At 36.1% G+C, this 23,277-nt stretch overlaps 1 protein-coding gene across 1 annotated transcript in view; it reads left to right on the forward strand.

The window, feature by feature from the left end:
* Window positions 1-23,277, forward strand: part of THSD7A (thrombospondin type 1 domain containing 7A) — a 131,525-nt gene that overhangs the window by 48,782 nt on the left and 59,466 nt on the right. Inside the window, 3 exon segments of the mRNA XM_017847066.1 lie at window positions 13,633-13,811; window positions 16,085-16,090; window positions 17,780-17,913. Coding sequence (XP_017702555.1) covers window positions 13,633-13,811; window positions 16,085-16,090; window positions 17,780-17,913 — 319 coding nt within the window.

Consider the following 23,277-nt stretch of genomic DNA (forward strand, 5'->3'; position numbering starts at 1 on the left):
TGGAAAACAGTATGGCGATTCCTCATGGATCTAGAACTAGAAGTACCATATGACCCAGCAATCCCATTACTGGGTATATACCCAAAGGATTATAAATCATGCTGCTATAAAGACACACGCACATGTATGTTCATTGCGGCACTATTCACAATAGCAAAGACTTGGAATCAACCCAAATGTCCATCAGTGACAGACTAGATTAAGAAAATGTGTCACATATACACCATGGAATACTATGCAGCCATAAAAAAGGAAGAGTTTGTGTCCTTTGTAGGGACATGGATGCAGCTGGAAACCATCATTCTCAACAAACTGTCACAAGAACAGAAAACCAAACACCACATGTTCTCACTCATAGGTGGGAACTGAACAATGAAATCACTTGGACCCAGGAAGGGGAACATCACACACTGGGGCCTATTATGGGGAGGGGGGAAGGAGGAAGGATGGCATTGCGAGTTATACCTGATGTAAATGACGGGATGATGGGTGCTGACGAGTTGATGGGTGCAACATACCAACATGGCACAAGTATACATATGTAACAACCCTGCACATTGTGCACATGTACCCTAGAACTTAAAGTATAATAATAATAAAATAAATAATGTATACTTTGGGAGCCACATAAATGTTCATCCATCCTGATGCATGGTATTAAATATAGTAAAGGGCATAAATGATGATATATAAACACGTTTATGGCATATCTGCAGTAAAAACATAATACAAATTTTGTATATTCACTCTTGTTATGAAATCTTGGAAGGTGTCACTATAGCAACAACTTTTTAGCAGTTTTTTTTTTTTTTTAATTATACTTTTGAGTTCTGGGATATGTGTGCAGAACGTGCAGGTTTGTTACATAGGTATACACGTGCCATGGTGGTTTGCTGTACCCATCAACCTGTCGTCTACATTAGGTATTTCTCCTAATGCTATCCCTCCCCTAGCCCCCCACCCCCCCAGCAGGCCGTAGTGTGTGATGTTCCCCTCCTTTCTGTCCATGTGTTCTCATTGTTCGACTCCCACTTATGAGTAAGAACATGCAGTGTTTGGTTTTCCGTTCCTGTGTTAGTTTGCTGAGGATGATGGTTTCATCAACCAATATCTTAGAGGAATCTTGTGATGAATAAAAAATGTGTAACTTGATTTTTGAGTGATTTAAAATTGTTGCTATCCTCTCAAGGAAATAAAAGAGGACAACAACAATTTGATTTTTAATTTATTAGAAATTTATTGAGAGCCTAACCACACAGTACTAGGTACTTCTCAAGTTAATATCTTCAAAATGTTACAAAACAAAGGGTAGAATATCTGGAACTTTTTTATTATGTCATTTAATCTTCATATTTTAAAGAATCTTAGAGGTAGCCCAGCTTATACAAGGTACGTATATACAAGATTTCTATTTAAATAGAAAGGATAGAATGGTATTGTGCCACCCCTCAGCTTGATCCAGTGCTCCCAAATCCCTTTATCCTGCTGTACATTTTACATTTCTAAAGCGTGTATCATCTTATAACATACTATATAATTTACTTACTTGTTATGTTTCTTGTTTATTCTTTATCTCCCATTCAAGAATAGAGATTGATGAGGGTATCTTAGACTATTTTATTCACTGATGTATCCTGAGTACCTAGAATAGTAGGTGCTCAACAAAATTTGTAGAATAAATGGACGAGTAAAAAGCTGGATAGAGTGATTTTTTTTCCAGATAAAGAGTCACTACCTACTGGAGTTGCAGTGGTTTCTGTAGTTTGGGATGACCGTGGCAATTTCTTAAAATAAGACAGTAATGAATTTTGCTGCATCAATTGACTTTTTCATTCACTAAAGAGTTCTCTGTTGCATGCAGTGTTGTTTGATAGCGTTTTACCCATCGTGGAACTTCTTTCAAAACTGGCGTATATCCTCTCAAACCCTACGACTGCTTTATCAACTACATTTATGTAATATTCTAAATTCTTTGTTGTCATTTCAACAATTGTCACAGCATCTTCACTTGGAGCAGATTCCATCTTAAGAAATTACTTTCTTTGCTCACCCATTGAGAAGCAATTCCTCATCTGTTCAAGTTTTATCATGAGATTGCAGCAATCCAGTCACATCTTCAGACTCCTCTTCTAATTCTAGTTCTCTTGCTGTTTCTACCACATCTGCAATTACTTTCTCCTCTGAAGTCTTGAGCCCCCTCAAAGTCATCCATGAGAACCAACTTCATTCAGACTCCTGTTAAGGTAGATATTATGACCTCCTTCCATGAATCATGAATGTTCTTAATGGCACCTAGGTTGGTGAATCCTTTTCAGAGGTTTTCAGTATACTTTGCCTGGATCCATTGCAGGAATAGCTATGGCAAGTATAGTCTTACAAAATGTAATTTCTTAAATAATAAGACTTGTAAGTCAAAATTACTCTTTGGCCCATGTGCTGCAGAATAGATATTGTTTTAGCAGGCATCCAAACAACAGTCATCTCCTTGTACATCTCCATCAGAGCTCTTAGATGACTACATGCATTGTCAATAAGCACTAATTTTGAAATCTTTTTTCTGAGCAGTAGGTCTCAGTGGTGGGCTTAAAATACTCGGTAAACCATGCTATAAGCAGATATACTATCATCCAGCGTTTGTTGTTTCATTACTAAGCACAAGCAGAGTAGATTTAGCTTGATTCTTAAGGGCTCTAGGATTTTCAGAATGGTAAATGGGCTTGAAGTCACTAACTGCATTAACCCCTAATAGGAGAGTCAACCTGTCCCTTGAAGCTTTGAAGCCAGCCATTGACTTTTCCTCTTTAGCTATGAAAGTCCTACATGTTGTCTTCTTCCAACAGGAGGCTGTTTCATCTACACTGAAAAATCTGTTGCTTAGTGTAGTCATCTTAATCTATTACCTTAGCTCAGTATTTGAGATAACTTGCTTCAGCTTCTATATCAGCACTTGCTGCTTTACTTTGAACTTTTATGTTATAGATAGCTTCTTTCCTTAAATCCAAACCAACCTCTGCTAGCTTGCAATGTTTTTTTTATGCAGCTTCCTCACCTTGCTCAGCCTTCATAGAGCTGAAGATAGGATCTTGCTCAATTAGGCTTTGGTTTAAGGGAATGTTCTGACTGGTTTGGTATTCTATCTGGACCACTAAAACTTTCTGCATATCAGCAGTAACACTCTAGCACTTTATTATTTGTATGTTCACTGGAGCAGTACTTCCAATTTCCTTCAAGAAGCTTTTCTTTGCATTCACAACTTGGCACCCCCAAACAATTACAATAGTAACATCAAAGATCACTGATTGCAGATCACCATAACAGATGTAATAATAATGAAAAAGTTTGAAATATTGCAGGAATTACCAAAATGTGACACAGAGACACAAAATGAACACATGCTGTTGGAAAAATGGCACCGATAGATTGGCTCAATGCAAGGTTGTCACAAACCTGCTATTTGTAAAAAGTGCACAATCTGCAAAGCAAAATAAATCAAAACCCAGCAAAATAAGGTATACCTGTAAAACATTCTAATATACTTACATTATTTCTTTATCAAGTTTTATTACTCTATGTAATGCATTGGATATTAAATCTTAATGGAAAACTGGTGCTGAATACTATTAAAAAAAATCAAAGCCCAATTCAGATTTATCCTTTGAAAATAGTCATACTTTAGCTGAAGAAATTCTATACTAATTGAACTTTAATGAACAGAATGATTCCACATTTTACAGCTCAAGAATTTTATTCTTTTACTCTGACTTTTGTGCTTAAAGAAAAAAATTAAAATTACAAAGAGAACATAAATCAATGTATCAGCCAAAATATTAAAATATATCTGTAGAAGTATTGAGGAAGAAAAAAGTCTTTTCAGTTCATCTAGAGAAAAGGGAGAGTTCTAGGTTTATTTATTGCCCTATTGTCAAACAAAATACAACATTATATTTAAGTGCTGGGCACACTTTTCTTTGTGCACTAAGATTCATGATCCAATGGCCCTAAAATTACCAGGCCTTGGTACTGCCGTGTGGACATCATACTGGCATTCAGAAAGCTAAAATACATTTTTTGTAGGCCACTTTAATTATATTCGTTTGTCTTCCAATTGTAATAACAATTAAATAGTTCAGAATAGTTTGCCTAATGCCTTATTAATATAAAATAATGTCTTTTTAACATTAATTTTTAAATATAGTGATTTGTATTGACTTTTCCACGTTTTCTCTCTTTGCCTAGTATGCTTGTGAATGATATTACAGAGGGCTTTCTGGACATTAATGAATAGCTTAAGCAACTGCTTTTTTGCAAGCATCTGTAGGATTCAGAGTATGCTTTGCTAGCACCCAAAGTTACTCTTTAGAAATTTGCTTCATACCAGTTTGCACTATAGCACTAATTATTGAAATAAGAAGGCTCTACAAATATTACAAATAAGGAAAAACCTTTTAATAGAATATCTTTATATTGTAAATATGTGTGTGGAATATTCATATCCTTGTGTGGCAACATTTAACATTGTTGCCTAACAGCCTAAGCAATCTACTGCTTATTCCACCAGCCTCTCACAGTTCTGACATAGATGATTCCAAAGCAGGTGTCATGTTTCAATGACCATTGCTAGCTACTGCAAGGAAGGAACTATAAATTTCAAACACTGTTGTATCACTCAGGGCCTCTAGTATACATGCCTCAGCTGTGGCTTTTCTACTAGCATTTGTAGGAACAGGAAAGAATCATCAAAAAAAAAGAAAAAAAAACACTTGGAAAAGGAATACATCCTGGATGAATTTTAAAAATTATAATACCCAATTTACAAATAGACTTTAGTTTAAGAGTTGGTGCTTTTAAGTTGATATGGAACTCAAGATAAAACTGGTAAATATAATCATGAATATGGGTAGAGAATAACCCACCTGACCACTCAACCATAAAGTAACTGAAATGTATTACTTTTTGTAATAGGATTCTACCAAAGATTATATAGGTTCACTATTAGAGGTTAATTAGAAACAAAATTGAATAAGAAATTGTTCCTTATCATAGTGGATACTCGTATTTGAGGAAGAACATGTTTAATTAAACCAGGCAGAAAAAGCAATAAATAGAGTCTTGTAAACAAGCTGAAATAGAGTCCTAATTTCTCCAAAGAGCTTTTCCACTTGGTAGAATTTATTTAATGTCTAATTCATTTCAGATTTTCAATGTCTCATTTGATAGCATAGGGAGAGCTAGTTTTGCTTTTGCAGTTATCATTCACAACTGGAATATTTTTTCCTTTCAAATGTAAAAGAGAGGCAGGAGGTGAGGGACAGACTTTTCCTGAGGTAACTAGTTGCAAGTTTAAAGAGCCAAGGAAAGAAGGAAAGAGCATCTAAGGATACTTGGGCACAAAGAGAAAGCAATTGCCTAGGGTAGAATTTAAATAAAATGTGGAGATCAGCACTAAGCTCACACAGGCTCCCTGAGGGAGTACAGAGGAGGTGATGAGGGAGACACAGGCTGGAGATTTTTCTGCAGCTGCCATTTGTGTCAGGTGTGATGGAAGAGCATCTGCCATTATCGTTTAGTTTTGTCTGTTCACGTCCTGACACCTCAACTATCTACTACTTCATATCATGGTTTTCAAACTGGGTTTTCCAGAGTCCCTTAGGCCAGGCTGTCAAACATAGGCCCCAATAGATCCTGTGTCCTTATTTGGCTTTCCTTTCAGATTTTTAGGAATAAAGTATTCCATTGCTTAAAATAAATTTCACTGCCAAGAACAATTCATTATTTGCAAAAACCAAAAAAGAAAAATTAGAATTTTGCTTTTATCAACAATTTCTGCTACTATAGGAAATTTTAAGTAATGTGGATATAAAACAAAATTGACTCCCCTTTGATCTTTTAAATAGACATTTAAAAAATAAAACAGGAAATGTATCCAAATAACACTTTCCCCTCCCTTTGTTGAAATTAATTTATTGCCAGTTTATCCATGCTTGACCTTTGACCTGTAAAATATAAAATAATGTAGGAAGAAGAAACTTTCTTAAGCTTTTGGCATTTTCGTTTGGTTGCTTGGTTTTGCATTTTCTTCTATACCTGGAAATGGACGTTAAAAAAAAAACCTACTTTAAAAATCTTAAATTCTGAATGGTTCAAAACATGAATTCAATTTTAAAGCATTCCAATTATAATCTATTTAGATCTATTTCTCTGGTCCCCAGTGAGATGCTATGTGAAAATGTCAGTAATTATGGGAATGCAGTATCCGAGTCATTCTCTTAGAGAGTCATAGTTTGTATTACCCAAACGAGAAAGTCCAGGGTAAAGAGACCTGTAAAACCTAGTTTAATGCAGCAGTTTTTCCATTTATGACAGAATGCTTTTTGTTAAAATTATGTTTAATACTTATCGGAATCCAATAAACCAGTGTTTAGAGATCATCCTTTGCAAATACTTTCATGGTAATATTAGATTTTAATTGATTGAAAGAACAGTGCATTGCACTGGAACAAGTTAAAAATAAATCATTCTAATAAGCTTCAAAATTAATACATTTTCCATTACTTCATCTTCACAGTCTGTACACTCTATCAAATATGTTTGTATTCCTGACAAACCCCTATTACTAACGTGAAGTTTTTAAACTCTGTGTCTGATTTTCAATATCATGTTAGTTAAAATTATAAATGTTAAATATGAGGAGAAAGTCAATGTATAATTAATATGTGTAATTATTCCCAAGGTTTGTTATTATGGCTGAATAAGTAAAATATAGACACAGGTTCTTAAATATATAAGTTTATTTTCTTTTTTAACAAAATATATATTTGAAAGTGCAATATAATTATGATACTGACTACCTGGAGTTAGGCCAAACTTCACAGGTTAAGGGACCAGTACTCCACAAGACTCCTCTCACTTCAGATATCAGCCACAAATTTGGGAGTCCCCAAGCCAACCTTACTTCTCACAAGCTGGCTGCAAATTTCTGACTTCCCAGTACTGCCCCAGGCTCAATAATTCACTAGAACAGCTGACAGAACTTGGAAAAGCACTATATTTACCACTGCAGTTTTATAATGGCAAAAGGATACAAATCAGAACCAGCTTGAAAAGACAGGTAGCTGAGGTGAGGGGACATCTGAAACATGAAGCATCCATAATCTCTCCTTATGGAGTCAGGAGGCATCTTTCTCTCAGCACACTGATGTGCATTTCCAAACAGAAAGCTCACCTGAGCTTTGGTATCCAGAGTTTTTATTCAGGTTTCATTACATACGCATGACTGAGGAGGAATCATTGGCCATGTGGTTAAATGCAATCTCTCCCTTCTTAGAGGTGGGTCAGATAACATGTAGCTCAAAGCTCCAACTCTCCAATCACATGATTGGTCTCTCCGGTGTGACCAGCCCCTTCCTGAGATATCCCTACGGCATAATAAGTGGTCTGAGGAGCCCACCATGAATAACATAGATAGTTCTATCACTAGTGAAATTTCAGGGCCGAGAGATTTGCCTTTCAGGAATCAGGGACAAGGGCCAGGCAAATTCCTTATTACACAAGAGAAGCCTTTAGAGTTTGCTGTGAGAAATGCCCTTGGTAATGAGCTTGTATATAGATATGAACAAATGAATCTGAAAAAGCATAGTCATTGAGTAAACTCCCAGTATTAAAATAACAACAATAACAAAACCTCACAGCCATTCATACTGATGTTGAAATTTTCTGAGAAAATGTATAACTACTTAGCAGATATGAAAACATATGCCTTCAAATGTATATAAAATGAATAAACAATTAAAATAATATTTTATTATACTTCTACAAATTTTCCTGGGTACTTTACTATGATAATTAATTGCCTAATGTTGATTTATAACTTTTCATCCATCAAATACACAATGAGTAGAACATTGGAACATAGGAGTTTGGATATATACATAGTAATTTGGTTGCCCCAGGTATCAGATCACCAGTTTTTAATATATAATTGCTCCAGAATATTGTCCATTTGGAAAATTTTTGCAAAATTTTTTTTTTCAATTTTTTCCAGCTTAGACAATAGACAGACAATAGATAAGAGACTAGCTACATCTTCTCATTTCCAGTTGCAGTCAAGTGCATATAATACACATTTAAGTAGAAGAGATTTTTGAGGTTGCTTTTGAAATTAATCCAGATGTTTCAAAGAGAATGCCAGAGTTACTCATTCACACAGCTATAAATCAGAACCAACCAGTATTTTCTATGTGCTTTCAAAATGAATTCTTTGATCCATCAACAGTGCTTCTTTCAACAGCACAATTTAGTAATTGTGAAGTTTGTTGAAATCTACTTTATCTCCACATTCATAATTCAAATGAATGAGTGATTGTATGTATCTCAAAGGCAATATGTCCCCCAGTTGCCACTTTAAGCCTGCAAGTGTTTTGTGTTATTTCAACCTGAAAGCAGCAGTCAAAAATATAGTCAGAAGTCTGGAGTTTAATTTTTCCAAGTGTCAAATTCTGTGTTGAACTGCTGAAAGTTTTAATATCCTAATTGTGAAGTCATTCATTTTATTCCAGCATCCTCAAAAACCATACATTGCTATAAGATGCCAGCAGTTTATTTAGCCTTAAAACATTCTAAATGTTTTCTGTCTTTCCACCCCATGGTTGTTCGGTGTTAATTGCCCTAAAAAATGATCTGAGCAGAGAAGGCAGAGGAATGCTTATCTAGCAGTTCACCAGTAGCATTAAGGGTTTTAGTGGTGCTAGATAAACATGACAGGCAATTATTGAATGTTGTCAGACATTGGAAAATAAAATTGAGATGCTAGGCAATATACAGTTTTGCAGTTTTATCTTTATCTCAGTTTCTAATTTGTATCTTTTAACAGTTTAATAGGCTGAATTTTATTCGAGAGATGTTTTCTGGAATATGCTATTGGAAAATCAGACATAAAAGTTTTATATCTCCTTCCTTAATAACACAATGTGAATCATGAAGTCATACATGTTAAATCTTACTAAAGCCATAATATTTCAATCAAAAAAAGAATTTCCATTTATCTGTTACTCTGTGGGGTAGTGACATGAAAGACTACCATGTGCTTCTATTTTCAGTTATAATTACTGAGCTAAAAAAGGCTAGAGGTTTACTTTTGAGGGACATTTTGCAGTGTATCAAGGTGGGAGAATGCAATGCTTCTAAAAATATTTCAATAACTTATTACCTTTGAAATACTAGTGCTCTTTTGCCAGAGCCATTGATAATATTTGGAAATGATTTGGATGGTTTTTAATTCACTGTAATCTTACAAATATTATTAAATAATCTGGTCATAATGCTATTGATTTGGAAATGACTTTAGACACTTTTAAAGTTTGATTCTATTAACCTATTATTTATTTAAAGAAAATAAATTATTACTGGCCCTAAAATAAGAGGAGTTATTTTAGGCATCTCTTACTATTTTAGGTCAATTAATTTACTGCCTGAGCTGTTAGAAAAAGGGAATGGAATTTGAAATATACTTCAACTCAGAATCATGAAGGGGCTTATTTCTCCACCCCAAAGTATAAAGTCAAAATGTAAGATTTAAGTAGATCACTGCAATCTATTTTAAAATTTCAGTAACACTACTCTGAAATATTCCTTTAGTTCTTCGTTGGACTTTCCTCTGGACCATTATCGATACTCCAAAAGTCATCTTGAATATATGTGAAGTTACATTAGAAACTTAGCACTGGCATCTTCTTTCTGTCTTCTCTGTCTCACAACAAACAAAATCCCAAGTCTGCCACATCTGCCCTCCAGAAGATTATCTGGGACTAATCCCCACTTTCAGAACTTTTCATTGTATCCTAATCTTCATGCCAAATCTGTGATCCTATTTTTTAAAATTTATACTTCATTTACAATGGATGATATAATACACATACCATCCAATTTATCAATTTCTCTCCTAGGAGTACACCAAACAGAAACACATACATATGTCTATCAAAAAACACGTTCTAGAATATTCATAGCAGCGATGTTAACAATGGCCCCTTATTGAAAACTACCTAAATGCCTACCAACAATAGAATGAATAAATAAGCCATAGTATAGTCACACAATAGAATGCTACACGTCAGCTAGAATACACAGTATTCAGCAATATGCACCAATATAGATGAAATGCACATCACAATGTAGAGTGAAAAGGCTAGCACAAATGGATATACACTATATGATTCCATTTACATGAAATTTTTAAAAAGTAAAACTATTCTACACTGCGAGTAGTCAGGATAGTTGTTACTTTTCTAAGAAGAGGTAGTGGCTGGAAGGGAATACAGAGGAGAGTTCTGGACTATTGATTTCATGGGTGTATTCAGTGAAATTTACATCTATGGAAAATGCACTTTCGTTTATGAAGACTACAATACAAAGGTTAAAACAAATATCTCTGACAAATGTATAGGAGATACTACATAAAAAGATATGCCAGAAATCTATCTTCCATTTTTTTGGTTCTGCCTGTATCTTACAGTAGCTCTTCCTAACTTAAGTCCTACACAATCACACACACAAATGATTGAAAGTAAAACTTGTGAAACCTGAGTAAGCACGATGGATTGTATTAATGTCAGTAACTTGAGAGTGGTGAAAGCTTGTATTTTTAACATGTGTCTCAGGTAATTTATGATTAGGCAAGGCTAGGAAATACTATATAGTAAATTAATATTTTAACACTTTCAATACAGGACAGTTGGGGCAAAATCTTATAGATTAAGTTTGCCATTTTGGTTTAAAGGTGGTCTGACTTTCCTGTAGTTAAAGAAATTAATATTTGTTGGTTCTTTTAAAACCTACCTACGCTAAAAGAATAAAATACTGAAGAATAAATATAACAAAATAAGTTCAAGACCTGTACACTGAAGACTATAAAACATCATTGAAAGAAATTAAAGATCTATATAAATGGAAATAAATTCCATGTGTCTGAGTTAAGATGGCAGTACTCCCAAACTGTTCAACAAATTTGACACAATTCCTATCAAAATCCTAGCTGCAATTTTTTCAGAAATTGACAATCTAACTCTAAAATGCATATAGAAATTTGACTCAAAATAGCCAAACCTATCTTTAAAAGGAAAAACAAAATAGGAAGGCTCACACTTCTGGATTTCAGTACTTGCTACAAAGTTACAGTAGTCAAGACTATGGTGCTATCATTAAATGAGACACAGAGATAAATGGAATTTAGGGTTCAAAACTAAATCATTACATTGTGGCCAACTGATTTTCAACAAGGGTGCCAAAACAGTTCAATTAGGAAATAACAGTATTTTTCAACAACTGAAGACAGGATAACTCAATAACCACATGCAAAAGAATGAAGTTGGACCTCTACCTTTTATCATAAACAAAAATTAACTCGAAATGAAACATGCACCTAAATATAAAAGCTAAAACTATAAAATTCTCATGAGAAAACACAACTATAAACCTAGATGACCTTGATTTCAGTAGTGGGTTCCTAGATATAATACCAAAGCACTAACAACCAAGGAAAAAAGACAAACTGGTCTTCATTAACATTTTTAACTTTTGTTCTTCAAGGAACACTAAAATTTTAAAAAAGAGACAATAACAAGTTTGATAAGAATTCATAGAAATTGGAACATGCATACATATCTTGTGGAATGTAAAGTGGTGCAGTCATTTTGGAAAACAGTTTGACACTTCCTGAAAAAGCTAAATGGGTTACCACATGACTGAGCAATTTCACTGTAATGTATATATTCAAGGGAATTGAAAATGTATGCCCACACAGAAGCTTGTAAACAAATGTTCCTAGCAGCATTATTCATGATAGACAAAAAGTGAGAACTCGAATGTCCATTAACTGATGAGTGGATAAACAATGTGAAATGTCCATACAATGAAATATTCAATCATAGAAAGGACTGAAGAACTGATACATGCTATAACATAAATGAACCTTGAAAACATTGTACTAAGTGAAAGAAACCAGCCAGGCATGGTGGTTCACACCTGTAATCCCGATACTTTGGAAGGCCAAGGATCACTTGAGGCCAGAAGTTCTAGACCAACCTGAGCAACACAGTAATACTTCATCTCTATTTAAAAAATATGAAAATCCACCTGGCATGATGGTGAGCACCCTTAGTCCCAGCTCAGCTACTTAAGAGGCTGATGTAGGAGGATCTCTTGAGTGCAGGAGGTCAAGGCTGCTGTGAGCTATGATGACACCACTGAACTCCAGCTTGGGTGACAGAGTGAGACATCATCTCTAAAACAAAAAAGAAATAAGATCACGTAATGTTTTATTTCATGTATATAAAATGTCTAGATTAGGCAAATTCATAGAGATAGAAAGCAGATTCATGGTTGGCAGGGGATGAGGAAAGGGAAAATAGGAAGTGGCTGCCAGTAACCATAGAGTTTATTTTTGGAGTAAAACAGATGTTCTAAAATTAGATGGTGGTGATAGTTGCACAGCTCAGCAAACATACTGAAAACCAAAACGAGATTATTTTTATGGAATATTAATTATATCTCCATAAATTTTTTAAAATCTACCTAGAGTTGCCTAGTATCAACTGTTTACATTATAATCATTGTCAAAATCGAATCTCTGCTGTTGAGATAAAATGGTAAGGCAGTGTTTTCCTGTACCAAGAACACCCTCTCTCCACATTCAGACTATTATAGAGGACAATCGTGTATTTCATTCTTGACTAGAGGAATTTTGCTGTTTTCACATGTTTGCCTTGAGAATAATAGTGTTTAATTTGTATTGTGAAATGGCAAGTTTGTAGTTAAGAACTATTCAAAGATAGAATACTCCCATTTCCCAAAACAAATCTGTGCACTATTAATTGAATTGGTTGGGTGATTTGATGGAATAAGTACTGGATCAGACCTCAGAAAACTTTTCCCCATCCCTTACTGTGTAACCTTGGACTCAGTCAGTCGTCACTCTGCATTTGTTTTCTTATCTGCCTGTTAGAATATCAATACTTGCACAATTCACACATAAGATTTTCAAGAGAAGCAAATGGATATAAGATGTGAAGGTGCCTTGAAAGTGACAGCATGTAAAATATGAGACATCACTTAACATCCTTCATTTTTCTTCAGATTTTATTTTCAAAGGAGGAGAAAAACAAGATGCTAAGTTAAATGGCTCCTTTTGGGTATTGAGTGAAAGGGACTGGGATTTCTTAAGAAAGAATGTTGCATGGACTCAGAACCCTGAACTTGTGTGACATTAACAGATAGAGTTTTACAGAAAACTGTTATAATTTTTTAATGTATCATTCTGTCAGCATGAGAATGATATGGCAGTAGACAGGTTATTGTCAATTAAACACGAGCTGTCAGTCAGAAATGTTGAAATATGGTGAGCATGAATCCTAAGCAGACCACGTGGCAGCTGCTCAACTGTTATTTTAACAGAGTCACTGTATGTATGTGACATTTTCCTGCAGAATTTAATTTAAGTCCCTAACAACGGAGACACTTCTGCATTTGCATGCTGCTGTCAAGTCAGTCTTGGACCTTCTAAATGAGCTAGAATAGTGGGTGGTAGTGGGAGAGTGACAGGTGGAGAAGATGACTCTTGTCTCATTTTCCTTCACTCAGGTTACATTGAAGAGGCCTGCATCATCCCCTGCCCCTCAGACTGCAAGCTCAGTGAATGGTCCAACTGGTCGCGCTGCAGCAAGTCCTGTGGAAGTGGTGTGAAGGTTCGTTCTAAATGGCTGCGTGAAAAACCATATAATGGAGGAAGGCCTTGCCCCAAACTGGACCATGTCAACCAGGTATTTTCTATCATTGACAGTGTTAAGATATTGTTGAGATTCACAATGATCTGATTTTTTTCTCCAAAATGGAGAAGAGTAAATAATAGCTATTGAATAAAAAATTGACCCATTTTTACCATTAGAATGCCTGAATAAATACACATATGTTATTAAAATTTCAAATTAGACATATTATCTCTGTATTCTATGGAGATTCCATACCTTGCAAGTATATGAATATGTATATAATTCAATGGAGAGAAAAATTACACCTATCTTTGAAATAATGTCAAGGTATTTAATCTGTCATAAGATTGTATCTAACATTTAGGCTGAGATTATCTCATAGTTCCCCCAGACTGTCAGAAAAGACATCTCAATTACCAACTACTTAAAGTCAAAGAAATAATATGGATTTGGGTCTAAAATTAGGAAAAATATATACTGTTTGTTTAAATGTGTTTGAAATAAAACAAATTGAGTAAAACAACTACAAAGATGGCCTCAAAGTCACTATAAGTATGCTATCAATTTACTCATTGGCCATTTTCAGTTTTATTTGGAACTCTGACTTTTGATACATTCTTTCTTACCTGCTGTTAATAGTTGTTATTCTGTTCTATTAGAAATAAAAAAGCCTAATGGAGGAATTGTGACTAATTTAAATGAAATGTACCCTAATCCGACAATTATTACCATGTTTGGCCTACAGGTGAATTAATAAAGAATAATTTCATATATTATGTGTGGGTGTTAAGTTGTGTATTTGAATTTAAATCACAACCAAATGAATCAAGTCCTTAAATATGTAGAACTGTTTCACACATATATAGACTCATTTTAATCTCTAAACACACTGCTTACCTGTATACATACTTTACTTCCCAGATTGACATAACTTTGTTCATAATAAAATTACATTGTAGAGAAAACAGAAAGAACTTTGGAATTAAGTAAATTAAGATGAAGATCATGGAGAATTAAATTTTATAGTAAGTACTCTAAAGAGTCTTGATTGTTCCCCAAGTGAAGTTGCTGATTTTATCTTTAGGTGCAATGGAGGGTAAATAACACACTCCCTTGCTGCCATCTACTGGTAGTTTAGCTTCCCTGTCACAGAGCATTTTGCGCTTCTAAGACGCTAAGGAAATTTCCAAAGAAGAAAATTCAGTTCAGCAACTATAATTATATAACTAAAACAGAATAACTGAACTAAAATGTTTATAATACAAAAGAATATTTCTCTACACATTTTGAAACCTTGAATTTTCAGTGGCAAATTTAAATTTTGATAAATTATGTATGATTCACAATCCTAATAAAGAGAAATGCTACACGTACTCATACCTATTTCACTTTAGCATGTATGTGTACACCCTGTCAGATATGCAATTAAAATCTGTGTTTGCCTCAGATTTTCCTTAAGTGTGAATTTCAAAAGGTTCAAAACCTTCAGGCCAAGTTGTCTTTGCTATTACTAGTGTTTAGCCTAAACCATTTGTCACTTTCCAACTCTAATATATTCTGATGCAGTTTGACAGGGGTATTGTGACTTGGTATCAGTTGACTGAAGGCTTATTGAGACATTAACAACTGAAAAATCAAAGCTAAAACAAATAATACATTTTTGAACATTTGAGCATAAATGTTCTGCATAAAATAGAAACTTTTATGAATTTGTGTATTAGTGAGATATTTAGGGAAAATAAAAATGTAAAGATTTGTGTTAATGTTGAAAATTTTAAATCACATAGATGTTTACTACAATGATACATTCCTCAGTAAAATAATCAGAAGCCCGTTGGCTTGAAAACAGTCTCCGAGTTTCTATTTTTCTAGTTGAAGAAGGAAGTACTCAAATCCTCATTTTCTACAAAACAGCTGAACTGATTAAGGTAAATCAATGGATAGATCAAGCTACAAATATACTGATAGACAATAGTCCATTGACAAGTTGGATCACAAGTTATTTGCATCATATATCAATTTCCCATGCTACGCATTTTGAGGTCAACTCCGTTCTCCAAGATTTCTCCATCCTGCCCATCTAATTTTTTCATTGGCTCTGCTATTTACAATACTCATTTTTGTGTCTTACTTTTCAACAATAATAAGTAGTTGTGTATTATCTCCTATGACCTAAGAAAAATGTTCTAATATTTTACCAAAAAAGTAGGTTTTTACATTTAAGTAATAATACTTGAAACTTACCACGAGTTCTTCTCATAGCATACTGACGTTTTCACCTATCTTGTTTCCTTTTTCATCATTCCTGTTGACTACCACTGCAGGCACAGGTAAGAACTGTTAAAACTCATGGTTCTTAATAGAATGCTTCTTTTCTAAAATTTCCTGGTTTCTGAGAATACATGTCTCTTCTTGCCTTGTCTTGTATGTTTTACAGGGAGAAAATATCACATTTTCCATTAAATAATTTTTTTCTATAGCCGTTTTCTTTTTCTTTTATATCATAGTTACCTGTGTTCCTGCATTTCATATCCCTCATTGTAATATCAAGGACTGAGGTGAACAAGAGTTGGGGAGAACAAGTTTCACTTTGCTAATCTTGATAGGCAGTGACACCCGTTATTAATGGTCTTGTGCTTTTCAGAGGGAGAAGGAAAAAGTGCAAGTGGACTGAAAATGGGTGGGTTGGAGATTGTTCTGAACTGATCGGTATTCACTTCAATACAGGCGATTAAAATAAAAGCCATCAAAGGATTAGGAAGAACAGCATTTCTCCTTCGGTTTTTCTTTTCGCCATGAGTTGTAGGGTAATGTTTTATCCTGTGCTATTTAATTCTATTTTAATATAGCACCTAAATGTGAATGTAATCACTTATGGCAATCATTGCAGAATTTGACTCCAACAGTGCATTTTTTATTCTTCTTTGAGACAGGTCCACTTTATTCATTTTACTTAGGTTTTTAGTGCACTAAAATTGGCACAAAAGAATGGCTCCAAAGGGCTATTTAAGTCTCTCTTTTCTAGAATTCATTACATAAAAAGCTACAGTTTCTCTCTTCTCTTTTTCTTTCTCTCTCTCTGTCTCTTCAAGAGCGGTGTGTGTGTGCGTGTGTGTGTGTGTAAAATAAGGAATAGAGTTGTACTATCATAGATTAGAAAAATATTTTCAAAGAATTGTATTTAATGCCTGAGTCAGCTTGGTTGCAGTGGATTAAGTGTCATTTATTTCCTTTATTTAGTCATTCTTCTCGTTGAAAAAAGAACATAATTGGTTCATTGTACTAAAAACCCTGAAACCAAGCACACCACCCCAAATGTGGGACTGAAAGGCTTTATGGACCCTGGAGCAGAGACAAATTGCTTTGTTTCATGTGGCCTTCACTGCTTGGGGCTGTAGACCAATATCAGACTCTGCTTCCAATCCTTAAATGATTGAGGATTTGTTTTAAGATGGCTGTATTTCATATTGTTTCTCTTTTTAATTTAGTTTCCCATATGATACACACCAAAAATGTAAATTCTCATCATGATTTATACTTATCTGGAAAATAGGTCAAATTGTGTTTATTTGGAAAACAGCTATGTTTTACACATATTTAATTCATCAATTCATTATTCATTCAATTATTCTGCAAATCCCTATTGAGTACCTAACATGTGAGCACCCTGGGCTAGTATCGAAGTCACACAAAACTGTAAATTACACAGATGGTCCAGAAAGTTACAATACAGTGTGTTAAGGGTCAGCACAGGAAAATATGTAACCTTTCTAATGTGATCCAGTTGATCGGATTCACACCTGCAGCGTAATAGCAGAGCAACAGAATACAACATGGTTAGCCCTATCCTTTACTGCTAGAACTCTTGAGTTCTCTCTATTGCAATGTTAGAATAATAAGCCATAAAGGAGGCGAATGGAAGTAGCTTAACAGTGAAATGATTGTTGTTATGGTGTGGAAGTCTTCTTGCTCACTCTTACCAGATTCCCTGAGATTGCTGAGAGCCATGTGTGTTTCAGGTGTATGAGGTTGTCCCATGCCACAGTGACTGCAACCAGTACCTATGGGTCACAGAGCCCTGGAGCATCTGCAAGGTGACTTTTGTGAATATGCGGGAGAACTGTGGAGAGGGCGTGCAAACCCGAAAAGTGAGGTAAGACAAAGCCTAATTACACAGAGAAGCAAGACACAAAACCATCTCCCAATTGCACGTGTGCCAACACAACTGTTCACTCCTCCCCAGTCTTCTGGATAAAATTGTCTGCAGTTTTGCTTTTAGGGAATCTGTGTTCATGGAAAACTCTAGGAGAATCTGCTTCAAGCAGCAGTTTATTCTACTCTGGCCTTCTGACTTTGGAAGCTTCACTTCAAATACCCTTAAAGAGAAGGAACAGCGTATTCAATCTGAACTAATGCAGATTTTCAACCCCAATAACTTTTTTGCTTAAAGGCCAAATATATGTCCAAGTTCATTTTTAAAATAATCTGTTTTAAACTCTTGCTCTTTTGTATCAAACTGACTAACTGAATACTATCCTGTTATCCAGGGAGCTTTCTCTGAAACCCCCAGCTAGTTCCTGCCTGTCACTTGTTCTTCTGTAGCTACACTGGTCAATAGGATAGCCACTAGCCGCACTAACTCAATTTAAATTTAAACAAATTAAGATTAAATTAAATTAAAAATTCATCTCCCCAGTCACACTAGCCATGCCTCAGTGCTCCATAGCCACATGTGGCTGGCAGCTATCTGTTGGACAGCACAGACATAGAGTATTCTTTTGTCATAGCAGAAAGTTCTATTGGACAGGGTTGTTCTATTACACTCCATATACCCCTCACTGTATTGAAAAGATCCCTCTTCATGTCTATCCCTGTAATAAAACTATAAATTTCTTGAAACAGAGAACCCACCATATTCATAAGAATTCCCTACTGCCTAACACTAGATTGATACTCATTAAATTTTCCATACAGCATTTATCACATGATCCTTGAGGGCTCTAGAACTCTGTGAAACAAGTGCATGAGGTTTTATCACCTCCATTTTGTAGATTAGATTCCCAAGTACCAAATAATGTACCAAGAACACCCATCTAGTGGAGTGGCAGCATTGGAATTCAAACCCACGTCTCCCTCCACTCTTTTTAAATACACTAGTTTCTTTTAACCCTTCTCAGTAACACCCAGGAAAGACAAATATAAGAACATCCAGCCGGGCGCGGTGGCTCAAGCCTGTAATCCCAGCACTTTGGGAGGCCGAGACGGGCCGGATCACGAGGTCAGGAAGACGAGACCAATCCTGGCTTAACCGGTGGAACACACCGTCTGGCTACTGAAAATCAAAAAACCTAGCCGGGCGAGGGGGCGGGCGCCTGTAGTCCCGCTACTCGCGGAGGCTGAGGGCCCAGGAGATGCTTTAAACCGGGAGGCGGAGCTTGCCGTGGAGCTGAGATCGGCACTGCCACGTCCAGCCTGGGCGACAGAAGGGAGACTCCTCTCAAAAAAAAAAAAAAAACGGAAAGAACATCACGCACACAGCAACCCACAGTTATGAGAGTTCATTCTTACCCATAACATAAACCCAACTTCATGCATTTAAGAGTTGATATGCTTTTAATCTACTTCAGTAGGAAAGCAGAACAAGTTAATTTTGTTTTACCATATAAAAAAAAAAAAAACCTTTGATATGAGCCCTACTATATAATATGTCTAATAAAAAGTTTTTTATATTGTCTTTTTTCAAAAGCCCATCTGACTCTATTTTTTCTCTGAGTGGACCTTAATATAGGAGATCGGGGAATCGGCGGGGAACCGATGTAGAGGAGGTAACTGAGTCCACCACCGGGACCCACACGAAAACGAGAGCTCCTCGACTTTCCTTCTCCTCTTCAAATTTTTTTTCTTTCCTTCAATTAAAAAATATTACATTAAGACTTGATCAGGGTTTGTTGTTTCACTTCGTGAAACGCAATCATTCCATAGGCCTGGGTGCAGTGGGTTCTACATCCGCCTGTAATCCAAGCATCTGTTGGAAGGCTGAGAAGGCAGATTACATGATCAAGGAAATTCAAGATCATCGCTGGCCAAATCGGGTGACAAAAACCCCATGTCCTTACTAAGAATACAAAAACAAAATTAGCTTGCGCATGGTGGCGCCACCCGGTAGTCCCAGCTACCTCGGAAGCGCTGAGGCCAGCGAGATTTAGCTTGAACCCGGGCGGTGGAGGTTGCAGTGAGCGCTCGAGATGGTGCCAACTGCCCTCAGCCTGGGCCACAGAAGCAACGACCCATCGTCAAACAAAAAAAAATTTATAATAAAAGCACCTAGCTGGGTTGTTTTCTTCAGCTTTCCCTTTCCCTGTCCTGCTGGTACATGTTCTAACTTTTCTTTCTTTTTTTTTTTTTTTTTGCTTTTGTAAATAGATACTCTTAACATTTCCAAACACATTCTAAACAAAGTAACTTTTCAGATCAATTTATTTTTTTAGTAAACAACTTCAATGCAAATAGAGAAAAGAGGTCAGTATTGATTGTGATCTCTAATCATGTAATGATGTTTCTGTTTGTTACTGATTGAGTAGTACACCTCCCTTAAATTATCCTCTGCTAATGAAGGTCAAAATGTCCTGCTTCAATGCAAGTGTTGGGTGACATTTTCAGGATAGATGGGTCTATAAAAAAGGAGGTTTAAATTTATTCAATTACACTCTTCCTCTTTAAGGATGTTATAGCCTATCAAGGAGTGGTGGTAGAAGTGGTTTGCCTTGGTAGGGAAGGATATTTTTTCACTGAATTTTTCTAGAATTGCCAGCACATAGTGATAATAAAAAACAGATTTAGTTATTGTTGCTTTTTAAATCTATGCAGAAAATACACTCTCATTACCACACCTATGATGGGCTTCTGACTCCACCCTTTGGCTATAACTTGGTTCTACACCATGTATCTCTAATATAGTTCAGTTTTCTCACAGTATAATTCTTGTTCCTTGAAAGAAAGGCCAAGATTTTGAAGAAAGCAAAGGAATTTAAAGTCCCTTCCTTTGGGCTTAAAACTTGATCCAAATATTTATTCTGTATTCTAGGGTGACTATAAAAATTATTTGTAATGCAAAATAACAAAAATAAAGCCTATAAGTAGCCTGAATGCTACAACAGGAACATTTTAGCAGTTGTGGCACATTTAAGCAATGGAATTCAAATGTAGACATTAAAATATATCTTAGAAAAATAGTTAATGAAAAGAAGATGATCATAATATATTGTAGATTTTTTAAATGGTACAAATAGGTAAAATTTGCTTCTATTTTGTAAAATGAAAATATATATTTAAAGTAATAGTCTATTAATATAGTCTGTTATGAGTGGTTATCTCTGATGAAATTGTGGAAATTTTTATTCTTATTTTCTTAAAATGAGTATATTACTTGTATAACAAAAAATAAAAGGAAGAGAGATGTATTCGTCTGTTCTCACAGTGCTATACAGAACTTCCTGAGACTAATTTATAAAGAAAAGAGGTTTGATTGACTCACAGTTCAACAGGCAGTACAGGAGACGTGGCTAAGGAGCCTTCAGGAAACTTACAATCACAACAAAACGGTGAAGGAGAAGCAAGCACATTTTCACATGGCAGCAGGAGAGAGAAAGGGTGAAGGGGGAAGTGCCACACACGTTACAAACAACCAGATCTCATGAGAACTCATTCACTATCATGAGAACAGCAAGGAGAAATCTGCCCTATGATCCAATCACCTCCTACCAGGTCTCTCCCCCAACATGAGATTTGGGTGGGGGCATAGAGCCAAATCATATCATTCCACCCTGGCCCTTCCCAAATCTCATGTACTTCTCATATTTCAAAACACAACCATACCTTCCCAACAGTTCCCCAAAGCCTTAACTCATTCTAGTGTTAACTCAAAAGTTCAAATCCAAAATCTCATTTGAGACAAGGCAAGTCCCCTCTGCCTATGAACCTGTAAAATCTAAAACAAGTTAACTACTTCCAAGATACAATTCCCCCATTCCAAATGGGAGATATTGGCCAAAACAAAGAGGTTTCAGGTCCCATGCAAGTCCAGAACCCAGCAGGTCAGTCATTAAATTTTAAAGCTTCAAAATAATCTCCTTTGACTCTGTGTCTCACATCTAGGCCACAATGACACAGGGGTGGGTTCCCAAGGCCTTGGGCAGCTCGACCCCTGTGGCTCTGCAGGATACAGTCCCCAAGGCTGCTTTCATGAGCTGGCATTGAGTGTCTATAGCTTTTCCAGGTGCACAGTGCAAATTGTCAGTCCATCTGTCATTCTGGGGTTTGGAGGACTGTGGCCCTACTTCCACAGCTCCACTAGACAGTGCCCCAGTGGGGACTCTGTTGGTGCGGGGACCCAACCCCACATTTCCACTTCACACTGCCCTACTAGTGAAGGCTCTACCCCTGCAGCAGACTTCTGCCAAGACATCCATGCATTTCCATACATCCTCGGAAATCCAGGTGGAGGCTCCTGAGCCTGAACTCTTAGCTTTTGTGCACCCACAGGCCTAACACTATGTGAAAGCCACAAAGGTTTTGGGACTTGCATCCTCTAATACAATAGCCTGAGCTGTACCTTGGCCCCTTTTAGCCATGGCTGGAGCTAGAGAGACTGGGTTGCCAGGTGCCATGTCCTGAGGCTGCACAGAGCAGTGGGACCATGAGCCTGGCCCACAAAACCAAATTTCCCTCCTAGGCCTCTGGGCCTGTGATGGGAGTGGCTGTCATGAAGGTGTCTAAAACGTCTTGGGGACATTTTCTCCATTGTCTTGGCTACTAACATGTGGCTCCTCTTTACTTACACAAATTCCTGCATCTGGCTTGAATTCCTTCAAAGAAAATGGGTTTTTCTTTTCTACCACATGACTGGGACTGGGCTGCAAATTTTCTAAACTTTGTGCTCTTCTTCCTTTTTAAATGTAAGTTCCAGTTTGGAGTCATTTACTTGTTTATCCAAATAAGTTAGGCTTTTAGAAGCAGCCAGGCCACATCTTGAATGTTTTGCTGCTTAGAAATTTCTTCTGCCAGATACCCTAAGTCATCTCTCTCAAGTTCAAAGTTCCACAGATCTCTAGAGCAGGGGTACAATGCAACCCATCTCTTTGCTAAAGTATAGCAAAAGTGAGCTTTATTCTACTTCCCAATAAGCTTGTCATCTCCATCTGAGAACACCTCAGCCTGGATTTCACCATCCATATTTCTATCAGCATTTTGGTCACAACCATTCAACAAGTCTTTAGGAAGTTCCAAACTTTCCCTCATCTTCCTGTCTTCTTCTGATCCCTCCAAACAGTTCCGACCTCTGTCCATTACCCAGTTCCATAGCTGCTTCCACTTTTTCAGGTATCTTTATAGCAATGCTACACTTCTCTTGTACCAATTTTCTGTATCAGTCTGTTTTCACACTGCAATAAAGAACTACCTGAGATGGAGTAATTTATAAAGAAAAGAGGTTTAATCAGCTCATGGTTCTGTGGATTGT

The sequence above is a fragment of the Rhinopithecus bieti genome, unplaced genomic scaffold, assembly GCF_001698545.2.
Source record: "Rhinopithecus bieti isolate Rb0 unplaced genomic scaffold, ASM169854v2 scaffold_28090, whole genome shotgun sequence".
In the NCBI taxonomy this organism is placed as follows: Eukaryota; Metazoa; Chordata; class Mammalia; order Primates; family Cercopithecidae; genus Rhinopithecus; species Rhinopithecus bieti.